This window comes from Chiloscyllium plagiosum, unplaced genomic scaffold, assembly GCF_037043375.1.
Source record: "Chiloscyllium plagiosum isolate Xiang-an unplaced genomic scaffold, Cpla_swu_hap1 HiC_scaffold_23, whole genome shotgun sequence".
Taxonomy (NCBI): domain Eukaryota; kingdom Metazoa; phylum Chordata; class Chondrichthyes; order Orectolobiformes; family Hemiscylliidae; genus Chiloscyllium; species Chiloscyllium plagiosum.
Genome location: NW_028270161.1, coordinates 31,808,907 through 31,835,084, shown reverse-complemented (window position 1 = coordinate 31,835,084; position 26,178 = coordinate 31,808,907). Strand labels below are relative to the sequence as shown.

The window sequence follows — 26,178 nt, the reverse complement described above, 5'->3', positions numbered from 1 at the left end:
GTTCATATACAACTGAAGTGAGACATCACATTTTTGAATATCACCATACTTTAAATAAAGCAAAGCCCCATTATTGAGAGGATTCATCACCATAATGGTGAGTTTAACTTAGTGTCGTGCTTAGCTGTATATTTATATCAATTGTTTTTGAATGCATAACATTTTCATTCTGCATAAGATATAATAACTTGTTTAGAATAGCTCACTTTTGCTTAAGGTTTGTTTGAAAGGATCTGTAAATTTGTTCAATATTCATAAAAAGTTTTAGGAACAAAAAAGTGTCAAAAACCAACAGGTTTTTTGTTTAAACTCAATCCCATTTTTCTGCATTTTCATCAAGCCAACCTATTCCTTCTTTCTTGAAGAATACATGTAAGGTCCATTCAATTCACTTATACCAATAGTTCCAAGTGATTTAGGTAGAGACATATTTCATATACTTTGCAATATTTTTGGATGACATAATTAGTCAAATTTCCCCAATTACTCATGTCAAAATAACTGATCGCTTTTATTTGAAACTTTCGTCAGCATGATCAATGTGTTTTATCAATCTCTTTAAAACTCGGAAACATTACTAATAATTTTGATAAAACACACAAAATCATTTGACTTTCTTTCAGAATAAATTCAGACCCTTAAAAACATAATTTCTTCTTGGTGTCCTATGCAATATTTGTCCAAAGATAATAATATTGTATTTATTGCCAAGTGATCAGTGCAAAGCACAATTATACTGAATCTGTATGTAAAAAAAACTTTCCATTTGCAAGTCCAACCTGTTACCAATGAACATGGGTTCATTAAGTTTTCTTTCTCCTGTTAATGCAAGATGACATATTCCCACAATATTTTCATACTATTCCTCCAAACTCTGTTGACTAGTACGCTATGTGACTATTGCATTCAATAAGTACTGTTAGTTTTGTTCACATTGAACTGCACCTTCCACCACTAGCTGTTTCTCTAAAGATCCAAATCCTTTTGAAAATATTGTATCGTGTCTCATTATTTGTTCTGCAAGTTAGATTGAAACAGGGTTCAATTCTCACACCCGCCTGAGGTTATCATTAAGGACTATCCTTCTCAACCTTTCCCCTCACACAAGGTATGATGCAAAAACCACCAGCAGTCATACAGTCATTGCTGCACTGCACAGAAACAGATCCTTCAGTCCAAATTATCCAGGCTGACCAGATTTCCCACTTTAACTTAGTCTCATTTGCCCCAGTCATTTCTCTCTAATGAAAGAGCAACCCTATGATCTGTTAAGACTATGCTGATTTTTACTCTTATTTATCCTCTCTCCAATTCATTGTAACTCAATTTTATAAGTGCACTATAACCTCTTGTTCCCAAACATTCTGGGCTGGAAAGGTTAGATTGCACTGCCAAACTTAATTGTTTGATCTTCACTTGGCACTAATTCTGTTAGAAACTTAGTCTATAAATGAATACTTTTGTCATTTTTGTATTTGTTTATTAATGCTCAAATTGCCTGAATTAAAGCACATTCAAACAAATTATTAGAAATGAAAGATATTTAAATCTCTAAGAAAACATTCTGACCTTGTATCTTAGTTCCAAACAGTTCAAGGCATCAGATGCATTGGGCTTGAACACTTCTGGCAGATATTTAAGAGCAAACGTCAGATTAGAGGCGAGCTTGGAATCTCCATGAAGACTATACTGTAAAGCTTTGTTCAAGATTGAATTCAGAACTAAAGGATTCAGAAGTTCTCCAGGGGTTTGTCCAGATCCAAGCTATTTAAATAATAATAATAATTTCAGCCCATTTCGCAATTAGTCTACAAAACTCAAGGGAATTAAGTTATGAGCATTTATTAAATTAAAACATAAGCATAAATATCAGTGCTATACTAATCAATCTCAATTTCACAAGTTTAGCTTTTAAACAACTGCTATCTGTTTGAATTCTACTGAAACATAAATAAAAATTATTTTTTAAACAAAGCATGCATTACTGTGATATACTGGGTTAGATAGTGGCCTTTCAGTTCACTTGCTCTGCCTGCTGGCAATAAGATTAGAGTGTGTAAATGAGAAAGTTTATAGTCTTAAAACTTGTCCTTAACATTTAGACTAAAATGTAATTTTGAATTATAGAACACATTTGCTGCACACTAGAAAACAGACAGGCAGGGAGGGCAAGACAATTAAAAACATTTGCCTTAACATCAGTGAATCTGTATAAATAGGACACAGAGTGATAATATTCCCAGCTGTTCCTTTGTGAAATTAATAACAATATTCGATTCTGACCTTGAAACAAAACTCGGTATCAATTAACTTCACTCCTGAATTACTGTCCTTCACTATTATCCGTTATCTGTCTAGTTCAGAACATGCAGTCCTTTTATTAACTCTTTGTGTTTGTGACAGCACAGCTCATGTAAACTGATGTATAAAGGTTGTCTGTTTGTGATAGTACAACAGCGTAGCCTGCCAGGGCACTTGAAGGAAGAGTGATGTCCTACTCTCCTGGGTTATTAGAATCCAGTTAGCTTGGCTAGTAGGTATCAGAGTTATGTTGTAACAATGATTCTATTAGTAAATGAAGAGGATAATCAAACTAAACTGTAAGAGTTTTTTTAATTCCAGACTACCAAAGATACGATTGCCGGGACGAACCAAGAGAAACTTACAGGTTGAGTTCGTAAGGAAATCCCTGGACCGTCTCAAACCTGTACTTTATCATAATAAGTTTGCCCTTTTCCATTCAGCTGCTAGTGGGATTTCGATTTGGCTTTAAACAAGCACTCTCAGTCAGAGAAGCCGGAGGATGAATAATGTATCAAAAAGGAAAATGTCACACTGGTTCAGTATGGCTGCTCCCTGAGGACTGGGCTAAGATACATGGTAGGCTGCAATTACCTATATTAAACATATGTTGCATTCCAGTCCTAATGAAGGAAACAAAATCCAGAACATTTTGTGATAATGATTTTAAATTTGTACAGTGTACTCAGTTTGTAAACAAACAAGTTACAACAGAGTAGAGAAATTTGTGAACTTTATTTCATTGTTTCAAAGTTAGGGCTACTGAAGGTACTTGGATGAGTTCAGTGACAACAGATAGTCCATCTTTCTTCTGTACTTGACACCAAGTGTATCTACTTATGCAATAACACACTGGGTGTTCTAAAAATGGCTCCCTCTTGTGGCTTGAACCAAGTACTGCCTGTTACACGTGTTTCTTCAAACACTCAGACAAGCCAAGCAGACAAATAAAAAGATGAGGCCTTTTCAGAATCATAAGCTACTTTTTCCCAGAGACGTGAAACTACTGAATGACAGGAATGGAAGAAGAAGTTTAGATGTTAGACAATAATTCCCACAATTTTATCTTTAATCGTGTGAAGATTGCAAGCTTTTTGCTTCAAATACTTCAGAGACATGCACTCTATTCTCAAGATTGCAACTATATCAAGTAACAAATCTTCAAAGCTAGGTCACATATTAAGAGAACAAAAACAAATGATGAAAAGCACTGGTTTAAACAATTGTTAGTCAATCCAAAATCAAGTAAAATTGATAATTATCCCCAAATATTCAAATTTACCTTTTCAAAGAGCATATCACTAAGTGATTGGGCAAACTCTCCATCTTCCATCAAAAGGAAATGTCTTAGTGCTTCAAAGTTCTGTTCAATGTTCAGTTCCACAAACAAATAATCTATTATGGCTTTATTTACCAGTGAAGCCCTAGAAAATTTGGAAGGAGGGAATGAAAATAGTTCATTTTAATAAAATTAATTTAACAAGTAAAAATGCAGAAGAAAACTGTCTATAATTTTCTCAGCATGCGTATTTGTTTCAGTGGCCAGTCTGACAAATGTAAAATATTTATTCAGTGTGTGAAGTTCATTAATTTCAATCGATTTTTAATGCAGTTACTAGCCTCCCATATTCTAACTTCCTAAACTTGGAATCATCCAAAATTCACAAGTCAACATTGTACCTCACACTAAATTCTATTCATCTGATTTTCTGTGCTTACTGATCTTCATTGACTGTCAGTTAAGCAATATTTTGGTTTAAGCATTCAGCCACATGCACATGCCATCTTGTGGCCACAGAAGGGTCTGCACATGGACCAGAGACATCATTACATGCTGTAGGTGGTGATGTCGGCAGCACAGCAAACTCAGATGGCCCCTAACATGGCCACACATAGCGCAGTATAGGCCTTTCAACTGTCAATGTTGCGCCAACCTGTGATACTGATCTGAAGCCCATCTAACCTACACTATTCCGTTTTCATCCATATATCTATCCAATGACCATTTAAATGCCCTAATGTTGGCGAGTCTACTACTATTGCAGGCAGGGCATTCCACGCCCTTATTACTCTCGAAGTAAAGAGGCTACCTCTGTCCTATATTTATCACCCCTCAATTTAAAACTATGTTGCCTCATGCGAGCCATCACTATCCAAGAAAATACCTCTATCTATTCCTCTGATCATCTTGTATGTCTCTATTAAGTCACCTCTTAAACTTCTTCTCTCTAACAAGAACAGCCTCAAGTGCCTCAGCCTTTCTTCATAAGACCTTCCCTCCACACCAGACAACATCCTGGTAAATCTCCTCTGCACCCTTTCCAATGCTTCCACGTCCTTCCTTTAATACAGTGACCAGAACTGTAAATCGTACTCCTAGTGCGGCCGCACCAGAGTTTTGCACTGCTGCAACAGGACCTCATGGCTTTAAAACTCAATCCCTCTACCAATAAACACTAACACACTGTACACCTTCTTAACAACTCTATCAACCTGGGTGGCAACTTGCAGGGATATATGCACATGGACACAGATCTCTCTGCTCTTCCACACTAGCAAGAATCTTACCATTAGCTCAAAGTGGATCACTTCACGCTTTTCCGCATTAAACTCACTGGCCACCTCTCAGCCCAGCTCTGCAGCATGTCTATGTCCCTCTGTAACCTGCAACATCCTTCCACACTGTCCACAACTCCACTGACTTTAGTGTCATCCGCAAATTTACGAATGCATTCTTCTATGCCCTCATCCAGGTCATTTATAAAAATGACAAACAACAGTGGCCCCAAAGCAGATCCTTGTGGTACACCACTTGTAGCTGAGCTCCAGGATGAACATCTCCAGTCAACCACCACCCCCTGTCTTCTTAAAACTAGCCAATTTCTGATCCAACCGCTAAATCACCTTCAATCCCATGCCTCCATATTTTCTGCATTAGCCTATCGTAGGGGAACCTTATCAAACACTTCACTGAAATCCATATACAATACATTAACCACTTTATCCTCATCAACTTGTTCCGTCACTTTCTTAAAGAAATCAGTCAAGGTTTGTGAGGCACGACCTACCCTTCACAAAACCATGTTGACTATCCCAAAACAAATTATTCATTTCTAGATGATTATAAATCCTCTCTCTTATAATCCTATCCAATACTTTACCCACAACTGAAGTAAGGCTCATTAGTCTATAATTACCAGGGTTGTCTCTACTCCCCTTCTTGAACAGGGCGACAACATTTGCTATCCTCCAGTCTTCTGGCACTATTCCTGTAGACAATGGCAATATAAAAGATCAAAGCCAAAGGCTCTGTATACCTCTCCCTAGTTTCCCAGAGAATCTTAGCATAAGTCCCATTTAGCCCAGGGGACTTAGCCATTTTTACACTTTCCAGAATTGCTAACACCTCCTCCTTCTGAATCGCAATCCTGTCTGGTCGAATAGACTGCATCTCAGTATTCTTCTCGATAACATTGATGACAAATATTTATTTGGTGCCTCTCCTTTCTCTTCAGATTCCACGCACAACTTCCCACTACTGTCCTTGACTGGCATTAGTCTTATTCTAGTCATTCTTTTATTCCTGATATCCCTATAGAAAGCTTTAGGGTTTTCCTTCCTAACAAAGACTTCTCATGTCCCTTCCAGACATGTCCCTTCTTAGCTTTCTCCTTAGGTCCTTCCTGGCTAACTTGCAACTCTCAAGCCTTCACGTCTCATTTTTACATAAGCCTTCTTCCTCCTCTTGACAGGAGATTCAACTTTTCTAGTAAACCACAGTTCCCTCGCTCGACTACTTCCACTCTGCCTGATGGTGCATACTTATCAAGGACACGCAGTAGCTGTTCCTTAAATAAGTTCCACATTTCAATTGTGCTCATCCCCTGCAGTTTCCTTTCCCACCCTATGCATCCTAAATCTTGCCTAATCGCCTTTACCCCAGCTATTTAACTCTTTACCCCTTTCCATCGCTAAAGTAAACTTAACCGAATTTTGGTCATTCAGGAATTGATTCCTGAAGAAGGGCTCATGCCCGAAACGTCGATTCTCCTGCTCCTTGGATGCTGCCTGACCTGCTGCGCTTTTCCAGCAACACATTTTCACCCCATAATTACTACCCTGTTACTTTCACAACTATCTAAAATCATCTTTGCAATCCTTTCCTCCACATCTCTGGAACTTTTCAGAGACCTATAGAAAACTCTCAACAGGGTGACCTCTCCTTTCCAGTTTCTAACATCAGCCCAAACTATCTCAGTAGAGGAGTCCTCATCAAACATCCTTTCTGCCATCATAATACTGTCCATGACTAACAATGCCACACCCCTCCCTCTTCTACCACCTTCCCTGTTCTTACTGAAACATCTAAACCCCAGAACCTGCAATAACCATTCCTGTCCCTGCTCTATCCATGTCCCAAAATGGCCACAGCATCAAAGTCGCAGGTACCAAGCCATGCTGCAAGTTCACCCACCTTTATTCCGGATGCTCCTGGCGTTGAAGTAGACACACTTCAAACCACGTTCTTGCCTGCCGGTACACTCCTGTGACCTTGAAACCTTATTCATGACCTCACGACTCTTAACCTCCTGTACACTGGAGCTACAATTCAGGTTTCCATCCCCCTGATGAATTATTTTAAATTCTCCCGAACAGCATTAGCAAACCTCCCTCCCAGGATAATGGTACCCCTCTGGTTCAGGTGTAGACCATCCCGTTTGTCAAGGTCCCACCTACTCCAGAATAAGCCCCAATTATCCAGGCATCTGAATCCCTCCCTCGTGCACCATCCCTGTAGCCACTTGTTCAACTGCTCTCTCTCCCTATTCCTTGTTTCGCTTGCAGGTGGCACGGGTAACAAACCAGAGATAACAATTCTTTGTTCTAGCTCCAAGCTTCCACCCTAGGTCCTTGAATTTCTGCATTACACCCCATCCCTTTTCCTACCTATGCCTTCGGTGCCTATGTGGACCACGACTTGGTGTCGCTTCCCCCTATCCCACTTACGGATCCCGAAAACACAATCCAAGACATAGAGTCATAGAGATGTACAGCATGGAAACAGACCCTGCGGTCCAACCTGTCCATGCCGACCAGATATCCCAACCATCACGGACGCTGATACTGGAGAGGCATCACACCAACTGAGAGTCTCTCGTTCCCACAGAATCTCCCATCTGTCCCACTAACTATGGAGTCCTCAATGACTAATGCTCTACTCATTTCCCTGTTCCCTTCTGAGCAACAGGGACTGACTCTGTGCCAGAGACCTGTACCCCATGACTTACTCCTGGTAAGTCCATCTCCCCCCCCCCGCCCCCAACAAGAATATCCAAAATGATATACTTGTTATTGTTACATGCCCAGGTGCTGGGTCAGCAGGAGGTGAAGTGAAGGTGCAGCGGACACTAACTAGGAAGAGAAGGGTCATTGAAACTGTGCTTTTTTTAAAGAGTAATTTAATGACACAACCACATGGTCCATGTAAAATATTAAAATAGCATTGTTTTCTGCCAAGTGAGAAGTCCCTTGTGTCGTAAAATACAATCTAGCAATTATAACTCCTGGTGTGAAGCGGCTGGAAGAGCAGAGTGATTATCTTGGGTGTCCCAGAGGACACACAACCTCTAGCTGAAAATGTTAGCTCAGAATTTCCAACAGCACCATCTTTGAGACTGGTTGCTGCTTTTGGTTATTTAAGATGAATGCAGATTGCCTCTTAATAAACATGCGCTCTTTCCACTATCAAATAGCAGCATTTAAAATTCATAGTAATTTTAAAACGCACATGTCTGTAAATCCCTGAATGGGCTTGCAACTCCCTATCTTTGTAATTTCCTCTAATTCTATTCATTCATCTAAGATTATTTGTGCTTCTCAAATTCTAGAGTTTTCATCATTCCCAGTTGTCACCATGCCACTGTTGCAGCCATGCCTTTGTTTGCCAAGAACTAAGCTCTGGAATTCAATCTTCCCACTTCTCTTTCCTCCTTTTGGATGCTCTTTAAAATATTCCTCATTGACCATCAGCCCTTATAGTTCCTTGTGTGGTTAGTTGATGCTCCTGTGAAGTGCCTTGTGATGCTTTACTAAAAACAACTATGTACATACATGTTCCTCTAAACATATTTTGTTCCTCCACAGCTGCTGCCAGACAGGTTTCTCAAGCAGATTTCAGATTTCCAATATCTGCAGTATTTTGATTTTATATATATGTACACATGTTGTTTCAATTAGTATCCTATTATTGTCAAATTTACTTTGAAACCTACATCTGTCCAACCCAAAACTTGTAAATTGAAGTGGTGATATAATATAATTAAAGATTTAAATTTTAACTGTCATTTTCCTTCTCAAATTATCTTTCCTGGCCTATTCTTTTCCAGATTTTCAGTATATGAAATGTGGTTCTGAGTCAGAGCTCTTAAAATTACCATGCTGATCTGCATCACTAACTTAAAGAAATTGCTACTGTGACAATAGCCATTTCAGTCAAAAATACTTACTGTGCTATAAGCGGAGCTGTGATGGAATGCTTCATTAGTACTGGAAGTGAGATGAGACTACTTGCTTGCACTGCTGTTGCATCTGTTGCTCTACGAACTGAAGGATCCAAGGGCAATAAATCGGGTTCACTTATCACATTCTGAAGTAGATGAGTGATAGGTGGCTCAGCTGAAACAACAATAATGTACGCAAACTTAAAATCAAGTCCGAAGAATTAAAAGATGAATTCAGTAATCACGTGTTGCCAGAGTGAAACTTTATTCAAAAGGAACATGGGTTAGAGAATTGGTGCAACAATCTTGTAACTCCAGTTTTAGCTCAACGACCTTTTGAATAAAACTCCACATTGGCAGCAGGGATTCACTGAACTTATCTAGAAATTTCTACCAGTCATCCAGGCAAGAGATGACGCCCCTTACAATCCTAGGGAAATAAGGTTTAGAAATATCAGGCAAATCAAAAATCGTTATGCATTTGAAAAGATTTTAAAACAGCTATGCTTCAATATGTATATTAATTCATTATAAACAAAATGAAGTGATCCCTTCAAGGGCATCTGTGTTTTATCATTAATACTAGTGATACAAATCCATTTTCTAATTTCAGGTTGTATTCCTCCTTTCTCAGATCCATTAAATTCTTATTTGCTTTTCAACGGAAGAGATATCACTTCGCATTTTCCTAAAAGCTACTGGTATAGATATTTCCTAACCAACCTGTTCAGAGATGATATTACACACCTCTTGAGCAAGTGGGAATTGAATCCAGGCTTCCTGAACCAGAGGATAAGACACTACCACTGTGCTACAACAGCCCCTAAGCAATTATATACTGTTACTGATTAAAATCATTATTTTTGAAAAAGAACTCATTTCACATTAATATCGGATAAATAGATAATTCAGAAAACCAGTAGAATTCAAATTTGTCGTCAATCACAGGGGCTTGCTTACATGCATTTATGACAGCAATCATGAGCCAGTAACCCTATTTCAACACTCAGCAAGTGATTCAAAGATTTCTCTATGTCTAAAAGAGCAAGAAAAACGTCTTCAGTAATTTTCTTTAACAGCACAAAGAAATACAGCCATTTTAATATTAAATTTTATAATGCTTTCAGTGACAAGTATCAAAATAGTACATTTGGAATATATTCTTCAAACAGTACATACTCACACATCAATTCATAATTATCCCGGTAATGTTCTACACAATACTGGTCTGCCAAGCTTTTGAGATAGGCCTGTTCTTTCTCCCATGTTGAATTCTCAATAGCTGCTTCTTGGATAGGTTCTGTTGCAAAGGTCACATGGTCACTTGCTGTATCCATTAGAACTTGCTCTGTAGATTCCGAATCACACTCATTGCTTTCTTGAGGACAAACGCTATGCAGTTCTAATGAGTTTTTATTCTGAAAGATAAAAATAATAATTCCCCTTCTAGAACTCAATTTTTGTCAACTATACATATGGGCATTGACATTTTTAAAGAAATATTTAGCTAAGAAAATTCAATATACTAACCACATGCATAAAATCTACACTGATTAAAAATGTACTTACATTGATTTTGAAATCCTTTCAAGTAAGATCTTGTGGTTGCAGAAATAACAATTTGGTATAAAATGCAAGTAAAATGACAAACCATAAGCAGCCATAATCATACAAAAAGGATACAATGTGTAGCAATTATGTTTTGAAGCTAGCAACCCAAGGAATCGGATGATTATTTGGACAATACAAATTCAAATTCTCCTACAGCAGTCTGTTCTTTGGTGGTTGGCCTGCTACTAAACTATTTTAAGAAGGCTGGGTGCCTGCATTTGAACTTAGCATTTTCTTTCCACTCTCACTCACCCATTGCCAGGCTCCTGAGTAACCTGGACAGACAAACTGAGGCACAGAGGACTGACCCTGTCAAATGCCTTTATCGTTCTGCTTTTGTGCCAGAAGGAGATCGTTCCTGGTCTACTAACCTAACATCCATCCCATCCTGAAAGCCAATGAAGATTTTGAGGACTTTCTGACTGCTATCCCAGCCAGCCTATTAATCTCACTAACTTCTGTCTGGGAAACCAATTGGAAGGAAATTTGAAACATGTGACAGAACTCGAGGGAAACTCTTACAGATTTCTTATCTCCAAAGCTTTCCAGTGTAGCATCCCCGCTGCCCCACAACTTTTTCCATGCCCTGGAATTTTCACTGGTCATTATTTCACTTCGTCAGGAAGCACATTAGGGTCAAGTGTTCTCCACAATAACCGGCGACAAAAATATCGACTGAATTCCATATCAAAGACAAAATACCTCATCTTGAGAGCACGTAGTTTGAAGAGGCTGGAGAGATGCTGCGTTTTCTGAACTACCATTTTTGGGATTTTCACAGTTACCTGCAAATGATAATAAAGGGGCAAATATGAACACATTTCATCAACTTCACACTAATATTGAGAATCTAAATCATTTGCATAGTACTATAAAGCAACTTGTAATTTATATGCTAATCAATATATGAATGCCAAGATATGAATAGTTTAACTAGCTGTAACATGTATAGGTTTTTGTCTATTTTTACTTTACAGATAACAGTAGAGAATAAAATTTCAGTTGTTATGAAAATGGTTGCACTGTTGAAGCTGTGAATCCCAGCAATGGCCTTGCATTTCCTACCTTGTGATTCATTTTTTACTTCATTTTGATTTTCATTTAGGTCAAGTTCAGGACTCTGAAGAGTTGTGCCCAGTTTGGATTTGACAGTGTTTTCGACTTTTTCTTCAGGGCTAATAGTGTGTATAACATTTGCATTTTGTATTTCATCCGATTTATTTGACACCATTCTTCCTACTTGTATTTCTTTGTTATACAATATTTCTTGCATTGTAGAACCAGTTGAAGGACCAACACAAGCCTTTTGTCTTGGGATCAAATTTGCTTCCACATCTGGTGACCATTCTCCTATCCTGATATTTGAATAAGAAGGATGCTGAAAAGATGCGCAACCAAATACAGGCGTTTCTACATTAGGTGCAGGTTGTCCAATGTTAATTGGAGGTTGTGCTGATCCACTGCAAATATTCCATTGTGCTTCAGATGGTGCACTACCAGACACACTCATGCCAAGCTGAATGTTGCTTTGTGACACATGGCCATGGATGTTCCATCTCGCTCGATATGGCTCTACATTAGAAACATACTCACCAACTTGTATGTTGGCTTGTGATGCATGCCCATGGATATTTGCCTGTGGCCAAGACTGTTCAATATTTGAAACATGCTCACCAACTTGTATATTGCTTTTTGATACATGCCCATGAATATTCCATCGTGGTCGAGATGGCTCAACATTACTCATATGATCAGCAACCCGTATGTTAGATTCTGAAACATGCCCATGAACATTCCATTGTGGTCTGGCTGGTTCAACACTGGCTATGTATTCACTTGTATTTAGGTTTGAATGAGGCGCAGAACCATGAATATTGGTGTGCGGGCCTGAAGGCATATGATCTGTTGCATATCCTGCAGCTGTGATGTGTGAAGCGGAATGATGTCCATGAACTTGCCACTGGGGCATTTCTAAATCCACCTCTGAAGGTTTTTTGCCCTGTAACATTTTATGAGAAGCTGCAGAAGCCGTTGAAGAAATACTGACATCATATTTATCTTTGTCAATTGCAATGTCTTTTTTCTCATCTGATAGTTCTGAACCTATTTCCTTCAGAGCCAGATCAAGTATTGGGTCTTGTTTAACTGTTTCAAGGATAGTTCCAGGTTGCTGTTGCTCACTTGGAAGAAAATCCTCAAAACTTATATCAAGTAAGCTTACTTCTTTCTGATTAGGATTACTACAAACAGGCTGATCTTGTGAATCAGAGTCCAGGGAAGCTTCATGTTGGGGTTCAACCTTATAAAGATGGACCCTTGATTGTAGGGGCACTTCTTGGAAGAGAAGTAAATCAGTCTGTGCAGCTACAGTTGAGGCTGCTTCATTCACTGGTGCATATAGATTTTCCTTATTGTTGAGTATTCTGTTTTCATATGATGTGGCCTGAAACAAAGTTGAACAATGGCATTTAAAACATTGCAAAAAACTTATTCAATATGGGTCCAAAATTCCTATCCTCACTAATTTTAGCAACAAGTCAAAAATAGAAATGATCAATACTATTTACTAAAAATAAGGGACAAGTTTTGTTCCCACAGTGCCATGTTTTCCAAGAATTATCAGCTTGTGTATCAAAAACAATAGAAAAAGCAAATATTTGGAGATGAAATGCAGCTGCAGTACTATACCTCAAAGCTCAACTCTGGAGAATCAGAACCTTTATTCAATGGTTCATGGTGCCGCAGATCCAATTCAGCAATTACATCCAATTTCTCCCTCTGATCTCCAAATGGCAACCTCTCTAGCAATGCCTGAGAGGTTAAAAAAGTTAAGGATAAGCAATAAATGGAAAATGTTTATTTTGAAAAATCATATTACAAGTCATACAATTTGAACATACAATCAAGTACTTGCCCAGCTACCTGAAGCTTTTTTTGATCATTGTGGAAAAAGTCAGTACGTGCAGTTTCTAACTTGTGCCTCTGAATTTTCCACAAGGCTCTCTGTTCTCGCTTTGCTGCTTCCTCTGATAAGTTGCTGTAATGTTCAATTAACTGTTGTCTGAAATAAAGTAAATTTAAATTTTATCTTAAAACTGCAAAGATCCCCAAATGAGAATCTCCTTAGTCAACAATAGACTCAAGTATATAGACAAACATTGGAGTTTTGATGAAATGCCACCAACTTGACATTTTAACTGCCTATCGCTCTCCATTGGTGTTGCCTGACAGTATTGTCAGCACTTTTTTTTAAACTTCAGTCTTGGAAATTAAAAAGTACTGAATTTGATGTTCACTACCATGTTAAAAACTTCACAAAATTAAACTTGGGGTGAATGGTATAAACTACAGTATTTATTAGAGGGTCAATGTCAGATAACCTAGTAGAATCTTTTTAAGGTCACTAAAAATATGGACAATAATATGACAATGCATATTGCCTGCACTGGCTTTTGAAAGAGCTTATGAGGTTCTGCCTAAGATGAGCACTGCGATTTTGAAGCAAATCAGTGACATAGCTTTTCAGATGGCACAATTAAGTTCAAGAAGCTAGACAGATACCTGGGAAGATAGGCAAGTAGACAAAATTATCACAAATGATATGGGCAAGGCCAACATCAATCGCTTTGAATATAAGAGAATTACAACTGAATATTTGTTTCTGGGTGAGAGACTAAAAATGTGACGAACAAAAGAATTAGGCACATGTCTACTAAAAGCTAGATTAGAAAATAAATCAAAAGGGCTAAGGGCTTATGCCTGAAACGTCGATTCTCCTGCTCCTTGGATGCTGCCTGACCTGCTGCGCTTTTCCAGCAACACATTTTCAGCTCTGATCTCCAGCATCTGCAGACCTCACTTTCTCCTAACTGATACTCGTCCTGACTGAACTGGAATACAAAGATTAGGAAGGAAAGCTTCAGATTTACAGAGCCTTGGTAAGCTCATAGGTCCTTACGGTGACTGCACCTCAGGAAAGGTACATGGTTTTGGAGGGGTTTTAGTGTAGATTCATCAGAATTATGCCAAGGTTTCAAGATAAAATTATGAGCATGGCCTTCAAAAACTTGGCTTTTATTCAGTGAAGCACACACTGCTGAAGAGTTTATCAAATGTGGTCTTTAAAATAATTCAACAGAGCCGACAGAAAATTTATTTTCTCAAGAGGGGAAATAAAGAACAATAGGGACAATGTTAAAAATTAGACAATTTCACCACGTATGGAGGCATTTTTTCGATACATGTTGCAGAAATATAGACTTCTTCAAAAGTCTGTGGAAGCTGGTTCAATTGAAATTTAAAAAGTTAATAACGACTGCATTTTATTAGATTAGCTTGTTATGATCTACAGATCAATTATGGGTAAACAGAGTTGAGGTACAAATCAGCATGAACTAAATGAATCGTTCAACAGGTTCATGGAGCTGAATAATCTATTCCTGTTTCTATGGGAGCTGGGGGCACTACCATTTCAAATCAACAACAATGGTGTTAAGATTCTGGAACTCTGAATTTGTAACATACTAAGAACACAAGATATGAGAAATCAGAAGGAGCAGTTCAAAATGTACAGAATGGGTTGAACATCAATCACTAACAGTAGTGCATATCAGTGTAAATTACAAAACATTGTAACAGAAAATAGATGATGTGTATATTATATTAACAGTTTTGAATCAGCCTAACCCAAAACCAAAATAGGTCTTGGCTGACCTGGTTCCCAAGATGTCCAGTTAACATTGAGTTACAATCAGCACTAGCAATACAGTACTGAACCATAAAATCAAAGCAAGTAAACAGAATTCGTGATCAAACAGTACAAGAGTCATCAGATTTTAAGTATTGCGTTCAGCTTTAAGTAGATAGCTTAACAACAGAATTATGAACACAAGAAGTATAATCCACTGACTACAGAAACAACCTATGAAGTAAACTGAATTGTGAGATCCTATTTGAGTTGGGAATAACATTGCAAAACAAATTATGCAGTGAAGTTGCATCGTAAATAGATAAAAACAATATAGCTTGACTTTAATCTTCTCTCTCTGTCCCATCTTCTAATAGCATAGTGCACATATTTTCAAGAATGTTATTACCTTGCCCTTTTCTCCAATTCTTCCTTTTTTATTTCCTGGTCTCTAAATGCCTGCAGCTGCATTAAGTCTTTTTCCATTTCTTGACGTTTAGCTGCATTTCGACGCTAAGCAAAATAAAAATTAAACTATTAGATGGTTTCAACTTGGGCACTGTTTTTACAGTAACAGATAAGCACTAACTTTTCAAAACTGTGTATATAACTATTGTTATACAAATTATGAGTCAATAGGTGAGATGTTACTGTTACGTCATGGGGTAAAACTTTCCTGCTTAATTTAAACCAGCGACACAGAAAAGATTTATCCCATGCAATAATCTGTGAAAATTCGAGAGGCCAAGAACCATTTAAAAGTAAAAATTAACAACTTTATTCCTTAAAGTCTAACAGAGAATAATTAACTAACAACTCCTTCCTCGAACTTATCTTTTACTTTCGCTTCTATAATACCAGTTCGATAAACCCCCCGATTAAAATTTACTGAAAAATTCAAGTTTCAAGACCACCCAGTGGTCGAATCTTCTCTATATCGTCCTCTGTAGATTTGCTCTCCAGGTCGGTGTTGATGTTTTTCTCTATGCAAGCTCCTTCTATAGACAGGTACCTCTCAGAGTTCTGACTAGCAGCCTACATCTGTTGGTTTTTTGGCAGTTCTCTCCCAACTGTTCATTTTTTCCTGGTCTTATACCCCCAAAAGCACTGGATTGTGTCATTAGCTTTTAATATCGTCAATATACTATTCAAACTTGATTGGAGTTTGGTATTTTGGGGGTGGGGTTATAATTTAAACTGATTGGCCTAATTCAAATCTGTTTTTGCTTCCAAGCAACCAGCTACACTAGCTGTTGGACCAAAAGGTTACATTATATCTTGTTCAGAACACTTGGTGCTGTCAGGTAGTTCTGCTAGCTTTTAACTTTCTTAAAAAGGTACAGTACACTCACAGCTTCATAACATTACTACATTCACTTTACAGGCAACTAACTGTATTTTGCTCAGTATTGTGTACTCAAATGGAGCAAATAAGCCAAGGCCAACTGTAGTTTTTCCATTACCTTTCACCTGATAATCAGTTTTTACTTGATGTTGCGTATTTCCTAACTGCAATATTTAATTATTTTAAAACACAATAGAATCTATCTCAAAGGTTTTCTTCTAGACAGACATTATTTGCACAAATAATTAAACAAACAATTTCTATTTCCTACTTTTTGAAGGCATTTGAATCTATTACAATTGAAAATGAGTACCTCTATGTCTTTCTCAAGTTGTTCTTTGAGCTCCAGGAATTGCTCTCGCTTCTTTACGTCAGAAGCCTTCCTTTCTGCTATCTGATTAGCTACAGATCAAAAGTACAAAAATTAGTGTACCATTTAAGTTATTGTCTGTGACTGAAAACCTTAAAGTTATGATACCAGTAGTTTACAATGAACTCAGGGATTTATAGTATATTTACAAGAGAATGAAGCACAGCAATTTTATTTCACATTGTAGATTCATAATCTACAATAATAAAAACAGTTCCGTATAATTTAAGTGCTTAGCAACAGAAATATGTCCTTCAATATTCAACCCAACTTTTACTGAATACAGCAGTTAATACAATTCTTATTGTAACTGAATTATATTTCATTTTTTCATTGAATAAAACATCTCAATATTCATACTTTTAACTGATAAGTAGATACCCCATAATTTATCTTTACTATAATGTAAATAAAGATTCATATTTATATACTGTTGATCATGATTACCAAATGTCTCAAAACACTTTAAAGGTAGAGGAATGTTTGAAGTGTGGCCTCTAGTGTAATTTAGGAATTACAGTAAATAGTAAAGTAGGTTTATGTTACTAAGTTACAAATGTTAACCACACTGGATTGTCAATAAGAGTCTCATTTCCAAATCCTAGACTTAGTGGCAATTTTTGTGGTCTGTAGTCATTACGAAAGAATTATTCCACTTTGAGAGATCAACTAGATAATCATAATGACATCCTACAAATTACTGTTTTTTTTCATACAAAGAATACTGTGATTCAGAAAAAGAGTCTTATGTTACTTCAAATCAAGACATACTTCTAAATGCAGCCATGGCTCTTGTAGCTGTCCGTTGAGCTTGGACAATCAATTCCTGCTGAGCAATTTCCTTTCTCAGATTCTGAAAGGTTAAATTATTGCTTTATCAGTAAAGACAAAGCAAAGGCAACATATTCCTAAGAGGTGCATCACAAATGTTTTGAAATTCAAATTTCAATTTTTAAGAATGACAAACAAACAGCTCAATGTTTTAAAGTAATAGCATGTTACAAGATTCAATTTTTTAAAAATGGGAGAATGAAATTTACACTCTTTCCTCTGGAGGACTAATTCATATATCGTACAATTAATCCAGTCTGTGACTACAAGCAGCAATATCTTCAGTCCAAAAACCTATTGTTCAGAAACACTAGTTGTCTGGAAATTTTCTGAACACACCCAAGCAACTCTCAGCACTATTCTATTACAGTAATCTGGGACAGAGAATGTAGACGACATTGCATCTGGATAAATAAAACAACTTATATTACTGCTTTGTAATGTTTTATTACTGCTTTATGTTTCAGATCAATATTTATATCCATAGTGGGTTCCGATTCACACACTGTAGTTAGACAAAGTAAACCCATTCTATAACTCTAAAATTACTTAGTCCAAAGTGTTTTTGATTTGAGAGATTACAATGTAGTGTTAGTGTCTCTCTTCAGATTAGGTGTAGTAAAAGATACAACATACTAAACTCTACTGCATCTTTCTTTTTTTTTGGATGTGGAAGAAATTGGCAGAAAGGTCTAACTGAGACTGCTCATACTTGAAAGTATATCAAAAAGGGGTACAAAGAGCACAGCATTATTTCAAACTATTTATAATAAAAGAAATCCAGACATCCAAGAAGAAAATATTACATGTATCATTACAGTATCTTTCCCCACAAAACATTTTCAATATGGAGAGAGAAAAATTATATTGCAGTGAATTTGTATTACAATTTAAATCAAATGCTGTGATGAAGCATTTACTAAATTTTCGTATGAACACTCCCAAAATTAAGTAGATTGATAATTCTAATTTTAAAAACCAAAAAAGATATAAACTTTACAAGGGCAATATGCACAGACATTTGGCACCCACTGTAGGAACTACAAAATTCATCTTAAAATCAAGGTAGAAAATTCTACTTTTAATTGACTTAAGATTTACAATCTCTGGTGAGGTGGCCCTTTTCTTTAGTTTACCTCTGCCTCTCTGCTGATGGAGTTGTAACGAGCTATTCTCTCCATTTGACTGACATAAAGAGCAGAGTCTCTTTCAATCTCCTCCAGTTCCTCCAGGGAAAATGTGACAGAGATGGAGGGAACAGGAATATCAGACCAACAGATGTAATGCTTTAAAAAAAAAAGCAAATAAATTAGTAAGACCGAAGAGCAAGGACATATGTTTTATCACAATTTAGTAGTTATACTTCTATTACTTCTGAAATACAAAAGCACTAAACGAGATAACCACAAGACCCCCTCCTTTGTTTCATGAGTAAAGTAGCCACTTAATATATGTTTATACACAGAGGGAGGTCTGTCAGCTCAGCTGGCAGGACAGCCGGTTTGCAATGCAGTGATGCCAGAAACAGGATGTAATTCCTGCACTAGTTGAGGTTACCACAAAGGCCTCTCCTTCTCAACCTTTTCACTTGCGTGAGGCATGGTGACCTCGCAAGTTAAAACCAGTCGTGCTTCTCTAATAAGAGAGCAGCCCTGTTATCCAAAAGGACACTGGTGACTTTTTCATGCCATACAGAAGTTCCCACTTTAAGTAATGGATCATAATCAGGGTACCAACTGAGATGCTGCAAATTACTCCCTGCTAATAGCGCAAAAAAACCCATAAAAGTCTGCTTAAGCATAGAGGTCACAAGGAAGGGAAGAATGTGGTCTACTGGTTAAGTTAAGTTGCTCTCTTACTGAGAAGCATGACATTTCAACAGTGCTCATAACTAAGCATGATGCATGGAAGAAATAAGCAGAACTTCACTGAAGCCTGAGAGGTAGGAGTGAATACAATGATGCTTTTCTTTCTCTTTTTCTAAGCAAATTTACTGATCTACTAGTTTACTTTCAATGGCATGAATCGACTGGCAAATGTTGACTGACTCATACCATGGATCTTTTAAACATGTCTAAGCACACTAAGTGATTTGTTTACACCACCCACAAATGCTAGCGTGCACTCAATAAAAGGAAGCAAGATAAACATTCTGATTAAGGGATTTTAAAGAGGAATTCCATGCAACTTATTTAGCAAGTGAGCTGGCTCTAACATTTGTTGGCCAATCCTTTCTTTGTAAATAGCAAAATAAAAACATTTTTACTTCCAATGTTAAAAAAATCTTTCAGTTATTATAGAAAAACAATCACATTACTAGTAAAAACATTGTTAAAGAAATGTAATGTTCTGTTGTCAAAACTTTTCAGTCCTTTTGTTAATGTAGTGTGATTTGTGAACTTACTCATAGCAGCTTCAGAATTGTAGTGTATAACTACTTATATGTGACAAAGCTCACCAACATATATCAAACATATTTAGAGAGGGCTGATTAACCTCAGGCGCATGGACCTGAGAGTGGGTCACGGAGACAATGGTCTCTCTGAAACACAGGGGTAGGGAGGGCAATACATATCTGTTGGTGGGTCTATTTGTAGGTGGAAGAAATAGCAGAGCATGATGCGGCATATTTAGAGGTTGGTGGGGTGGAAGGTGAGGACCGGGCGGTGGGGTGGGGGGGGTGTTCTGTCCTTGTTGCAATTAGAGGAGTGGGGTTCAAGGGCAGAGGTGCAGGAAGTGGAAGAGATGTGTTGAAGGGCATCGTTGACTCATGGGGGGGAAGATGCAGTCTTTGAAGAAGGAGGCCATCTGGAATGTTCTATGATGGAATTGGTCCTCCTGGGAGCAGATGCGCCAAAGGTAGAGGAATTGGGAATGAGGGATAGAAGTTTTACAGGAGGCAGAGTGGGAGGAGATGTAGTCCAAGTAGCTGTGGGACTCAGAGGGTTTATAGTGGATGTCCACATTGAGTCGGTCACCGGAAATGGATAGGTCCAGGAAGGGGAGGGATGTGCCTGAGCTGGTCCAGGTGAACTTGAGGCCGGGTGGAAGGTGTTTGTGAAGTTGATGAACTGTTCAACCCCCTCGTGGGAGCACGAGATGGTGCCGATACAGTCATCAACGTAGCGGAGAAAAAGGTGGGGAATGGTGCCAGTGTAGCTGCGGAAGATAGACTTTCCATGTATTCAGTGAAGAGGCAGGCATAGCGGAGGCCCATGCGGGTGCCCATGGCTACCCCTTTAGTCTGGAGGAAGTGGGAGCATTGAAGGAAGTTGTTGAGGGTGAGGACCAATTCATCCAGTTGAATGAGAGTGTCAGTGGAAGGGTACTGGTTGGGTCAGCATGAGAGGAAGAAACAGAGGGCTTGGAGCCTTCATCATGGCGGACAGATGTGTATAGTGACTGGACGTCCATGGTGAGGATAAGCCGTTGGAGGCCAGAGAAATGAAAGTCTTGAAGGAGCTGTAGGGCGTGGGTGGTCCCCTGAGTGTAGGTGGGGAGTTCCTGGACTAAAGGGGACAGGACATAGGCTCGGTGGGGCAGGAGCAGGCTGAGACAATCTCTGCATAACTTGACAATGGGTCAACCAGGGCAGTCAGGTTTGTGGATTTTGGGTATAAGGTAGAATCAGGTGGTGAGAGGTTCCCAGACTATGAGGTTGGAGGCTGTGGATGGGAGATCCCCAGAGGTGATGAGGTTGTGAAAGGTCTGGGAGAAGATGGTTTGGTGATGGTAGGTGAGGCAGTGGTCGAAGTGACAGTTGGTGGTGGTGTCCACGAGTTGGTGCCTGGCTTCAGCACAATAAAGATCGGTGCACCAAACTACTACAGCGCACCCCCGTGTCTGCTGGGTTGATGGTGATGTTGGTGTTAGAGCGGTGGGAATGGAGGGCTGCACATTGCAAGGATGAGAGGTGGGGACAGGTTGAGGCAGTCACTGTGGCAGTTGGAAATGAAGAGACTGAGGGCAGGTAACAGACCATCACGGGGTGTCCAGGTGGACGGAATGTGTTGGAGGCGGGAGAAGGGACCCTCCAAGGATGGGTGGGAGTCTTGATGGAAAAAGTAAACCTGGAAGCGGAGATGACAGAAAAAATGTTCAATGTCACAACGCATGTCGAACACACAATCTGGGAGTAGTGGGACGAAGGTAAGGCCTAAGAGGGCAGTGCCGTGTTGTAAGGTTGGGACTAGGATAAGTGGTGGGGGGGAAGAAATGGGGAAAACTAGTGAAATCCACATTGATCTAGTGTGGTTGGAGGTTCCCAAGGTTGAAGGTGAGGTATTCTTCCTCCAGGCATCGGGCAGTTAGGGTTTGGCGATGGAAGAGGCCAGGACCTAAAAGACCTTGGCAGAGTGGGAAGGGGAGTTAAAGTGTTCAGCCACAGGGCGGTGGGGTTGGTTAGTGCAGGCGTCCCAGAGATGTTCACTGAAACAATGGGGTTGGTTAGTGCGGGTGTCCCAAAGATGTTCTGAAACGTTCTCTTCAGCCTTCTTTACCTTAAAATCACGGCTGATTTCCTATCTCAACACGTTGCTGCACTACACTGACAATGTTTGATGTCTTTGTTATCTTCAAATCTCTCGTTCTTGAACATAGTTCAATGACTGAGTCTCCACAGCCATTGAGGTTCAGAATTCAAAAGATTCACCACCCTTCAAGGTGCTAAATGGCCTTCTTTTTATTCTGAGGCTGTGTCCTCTAGCACTAAACACCCCAGGCATGAAGAATTTCTTCCTCTATCCAATCTGCATCAAACCGTGGAAGAATCTTTCTGTTTAAAAACTGGTGCTAAAGATTGGGAAATTTTGACACCAACTTAGATTAGATTACTTTGATTAGATTAGATTACTTACAGTGTGGAAACAGGCTCTTTGGCCCAACAAGTCCACACCGACGCTCCGAAGAGCAACCCTCCCAGACCCATTCCCCTACATTTACCCCTTCACTTAATACTACTGGCAATTTAGCATGGCCAATTCACCTAACCTGCACATTTTTGGACTGTGGCAGGAAACCCACGCAGACACGGGGAAAATGTGCAAACCCCAATATTAAATGCAATTCAAGTTTCTGTGATCTTTCGTATTAAGTTTAAAAGGAAATGTTAAAAGCAGGCTCCACCAAGCACACTGGGGATTTTGCCGCCAGGGAGTTAACTACTGGGAGTTTCCAGGAATTATTTCTATGAAGGTCATCAATAGGGGTCCAAAAATAATGTATAATCTTTCAAATGCTGATGAGAACACTAATAGATGCGTTTTCAAATGGTTGAATTTTAAAAAAATTAATCCTTTCAAACTGGCACAAAATTTCCTAGAATCAGTAATTTGGCAAACAGTGCAAACTGCATCTCCTACTCGTTTAGCTTATGTGCCTACCCCAACCTTCACTACTATATAGACACTTTGTAAACAGGCTAAAAGGGTTAGAAATAAAACAGTTTCTGGAATTACTGACCTGCACTTCACATATCAAAAAGAGGTGAATTCTGAAAAACACAATGATGTAGGGCATAACTGGCTGGCTATTTATCTGGTAATAGTTTTGAGAAAGGGATCAGTTTAACATCTTTATAATGGGATGGATCTTCAGGGTTCAGTGACTCTGGCTGCCTAATCAGTAAGTGGAGGTCGCATCCAGCTCAATTTCCAGCTAAAGGGGAAACTGCCCAGAAAATATTAAAAACAAAGACCAACAGTAGGAAGGCTGAAACTAGGATAGTAAACTAGAAGGTGGCAATTGGGAGTGAAATGCTAAGCAAGTTGCAAGACAGTTTCAATAATAACATCTATAATATTCATTAAACAGTGATAGATGCATAAATTCAGCTATAGCAAGTCATAATTATAAACACAAAGTATCGATCAGACACAATAATTTCCGTTTAATAGAATATTTTCTAAACCGAAAGTCATACCATTGGACAGCACAGTTTCAACAAGTTAATAGTTTTTCCACAGATGTAGATGTCATAGACCACATGAGCAAGGAAAAGAGGGACACACTCTTCAACCTCTTTAGAAGCAAGGACATATCCATTGGTCCAATAATGTTTATCTGGTAAATAAATTTTAAAATAATGGTTGAAAAAAATATATATTCAATCCATGTTCCCTTTCTTCATTAGGTTTCCACTTGGACCACCACAAATTTTATAAAGTACTGTTAGGAAATGAACTTCTAGAATCAGAAAGCCACCCACACACAATCAACATAGAAAGAGAAATGGATTTACATGCCCACATGCCTTATCAAAGGGTATACAGGATAGAAAATAGATTCTAGATTAGAGTGGTGCTGGAAAAGCACAGCAGGATTAAAAATACCCAACCCAAGGAATCCAAAACTTGTTATTTTGAACAATATTAACTTCAGAAAATTATTAAACAGCAAAGTCAAAAATGAGTCAAAGTATAGGAAGACGCAGTTCAAACAGTCATTTTCAAGGTGGGTTATCCTTGTCGTTGCTCATCTCTTTACTTATGTATCTACCTCCTTGGTGCCCTCCTGGTTGAATCATGTGATCGCAGAGGCAAATTTCTGATCAGTGCTGACACGTTTTGGCAATGGGTGGCACGGTAGCACAGTGGCTAGCACTGCTTCCTCACAGCGCCAGCGTCCCAAGTTCAATTCCAGCTTCAGGCACAGTGTGTGGAGTTTGCACATTCTGCCCATCTCTGTGTGGGTTTCCTCCATGTGTTCTGGTTTCCTCCCACAGTTTAAAGATGTGCAGGTTAGGTGGATTGGTCATGGAAAATGTAAGGTTACAGGGATAGGATAGGGTAGGGTAGAGGGGTGGGTCCAGGTGGGATGCTCTTCAGAGGTTTGATGTAGACTCGATGGGCTGAATGGCCTGCTTCCACATAGTAGGGATTCCATAATGCCACAAGTACCTGAAACCTCAGTTGCTCACCAGTTCAAGTTTTGCCATTCCAAATCTGTTGCTCAACCATTATTATAGAGGAAATGACCAAGACAGGCAAGCTGGCACTCTGCTTCACAGTCCGTAACCTGGACATCCTGGTTGACAGGATGATGGAGGAGAGGAGCCCAGTTTTCTTCAACCATCAAAAGGAGGCCAATGAATTGCTGCTATCTGCAAAGCTGTGTACCACCTCTCCCTCTGTTACCTCACACTTATTGTAACTGCTGTTGCAGAGACCTCCCACCAAGAATAATGGGGTATTACTATCATTACAGTATGCAATTCTTCACTCAACGGTTCTCACCCACCTCATCCTCCCAAAGAAGAAAGCAGTCATGTCCTCTGCTTCCTTCTCTCTCACTCAGAGTGCCTCAACACCTTTTCTGCTCTTCCACCGCCACTAACAACTCTTACAGCTACATTTCTCTCACTCAGGACCTGCTTTCACCAGGATGGTGGTGAAGATTTGCAAAACCCTTTCCTGTGGTACCCCACTTCCTTCCATGCTATTTTAGGGCCATTCTCAACATCCCAGCATTTTGGTTTCAATCCACATATTTGAGTTTCTCACTAACATGGACTGCCATGACACCTACTAATCAAAACTCTAGGAATGACTGTGGCCAACCTTCTAGACAGTGGTGGCCTTCCACTAACCACAGTATCCCTTCATTCAACTAAGAAGCATTCCCCTTAAGACATGCCAGTTAATTGAAGTACATGCAATGTGGTTGCCTTGTAAGCTACGCAAAACACAATATAATCAAGAGACAAAGCACTGAAACAGACACTTCAGTCCAACCAGTCCATGCTGAACGTAATCCCAAAACTAAAACTAGTCCTACCTGTATGCACTTGGCTCTTATCAGCCCTTTGACTGCTCTGTGTTGGCAACCATAACAAGCTGCCTGGCTTTCTGTCTGTGCTAAGAAGTACGGCAAGACAGAGATGCTGTGAGCCTCAAAGTAAATAGAAATCATTCTTAATGAACAATCATTAAGAAAGCAAGCTAAGATCCCAGAGGTGTATCCTGTGCAGATATTTGAGATAGTTGTGTATTCTCGAGCAAACAGCAACCTGGCAGAAGCAAGGCAATTTAAGATTTCAGTGAGGTCCAAAGTGCAGCAGTGAAGTGTTGATGTGGCTTTTGAGTTAGGTGAGATCGGCCACAATGATGTGGTGCGGTTCAGGTTTAGTCGATGCCAATTTTTGAGTATAAAGGATGCAATTGCTCCTGTCCATGGAGTGTTCAGATGTTGGACAATGAAGGTGAAAATGGAGGCCCTGAGAAGCAACTGGTGAGCTTCATCTGCCGGGTAACTACTTAAATTTACAAATTGGAAACTGGTGCTGTCTGGCTTCTCACCAGCACCTGGGAGAATCACAAATAATATAAAAATTAGTTGAGATTAGCTAGTATTAGAAGCAAATCCATGAAAATAGGATCCTCATCACTAACTTGTGAGATTCTCATCTAGCTGTTAAAACCTTAAGGGGAAAATGAGACTTTTTTCCTTGCTCAATATCAAGAATCTCTTTTTTTTTTAAATCAGGGTATGCTCCATAATCTCTCATTAGTCTCATGCCTCTCCAGGATTGGGAAAA

The 26,178-nt window shown here is 39.0% G+C and overlaps 1 protein-coding gene across 1 annotated transcript in view; it reads right to left on the bottom strand.

Moving 5' to 3' along the window:
- tubgcp6 (tubulin gamma complex component 6) overlaps window positions 1-26,178 on the bottom strand; it is a 63,093-nt gene that overhangs the window by 9,505 nt on the left and 27,410 nt on the right. Inside the window, exons 10-22 of the mRNA XM_043713746.2 lie at window positions 23,566-23,705; window positions 18,782-18,931; window positions 17,586-17,667; window positions 16,758-16,846; window positions 15,509-15,612; window positions 13,335-13,473; window positions 13,101-13,223; window positions 11,478-12,855; window positions 11,115-11,197; window positions 9,985-10,219; window positions 8,808-8,976; window positions 3,584-3,725; window positions 1,570-1,764 (exon numbers count right to left, since the gene is read on the bottom strand). Of these exons, the coding sequence (XP_043569681.2) occupies window positions 1,570-1,764; window positions 3,584-3,725; window positions 8,808-8,976; window positions 9,985-10,219; window positions 11,115-11,197; window positions 11,478-12,855; window positions 13,101-13,223; window positions 13,335-13,473; window positions 15,509-15,612; window positions 16,758-16,846; window positions 17,586-17,667; window positions 18,782-18,931; window positions 23,566-23,705 (3,029 nt within the window). The remainder of the gene's footprint in view (window positions 1-1,569; window positions 1,765-3,583; window positions 3,726-8,807; window positions 8,977-9,984; window positions 10,220-11,114; window positions 11,198-11,477; window positions 12,856-13,100; window positions 13,224-13,334; window positions 13,474-15,508; window positions 15,613-16,757; window positions 16,847-17,585; window positions 17,668-18,781; window positions 18,932-23,565; window positions 23,706-26,178) is intronic.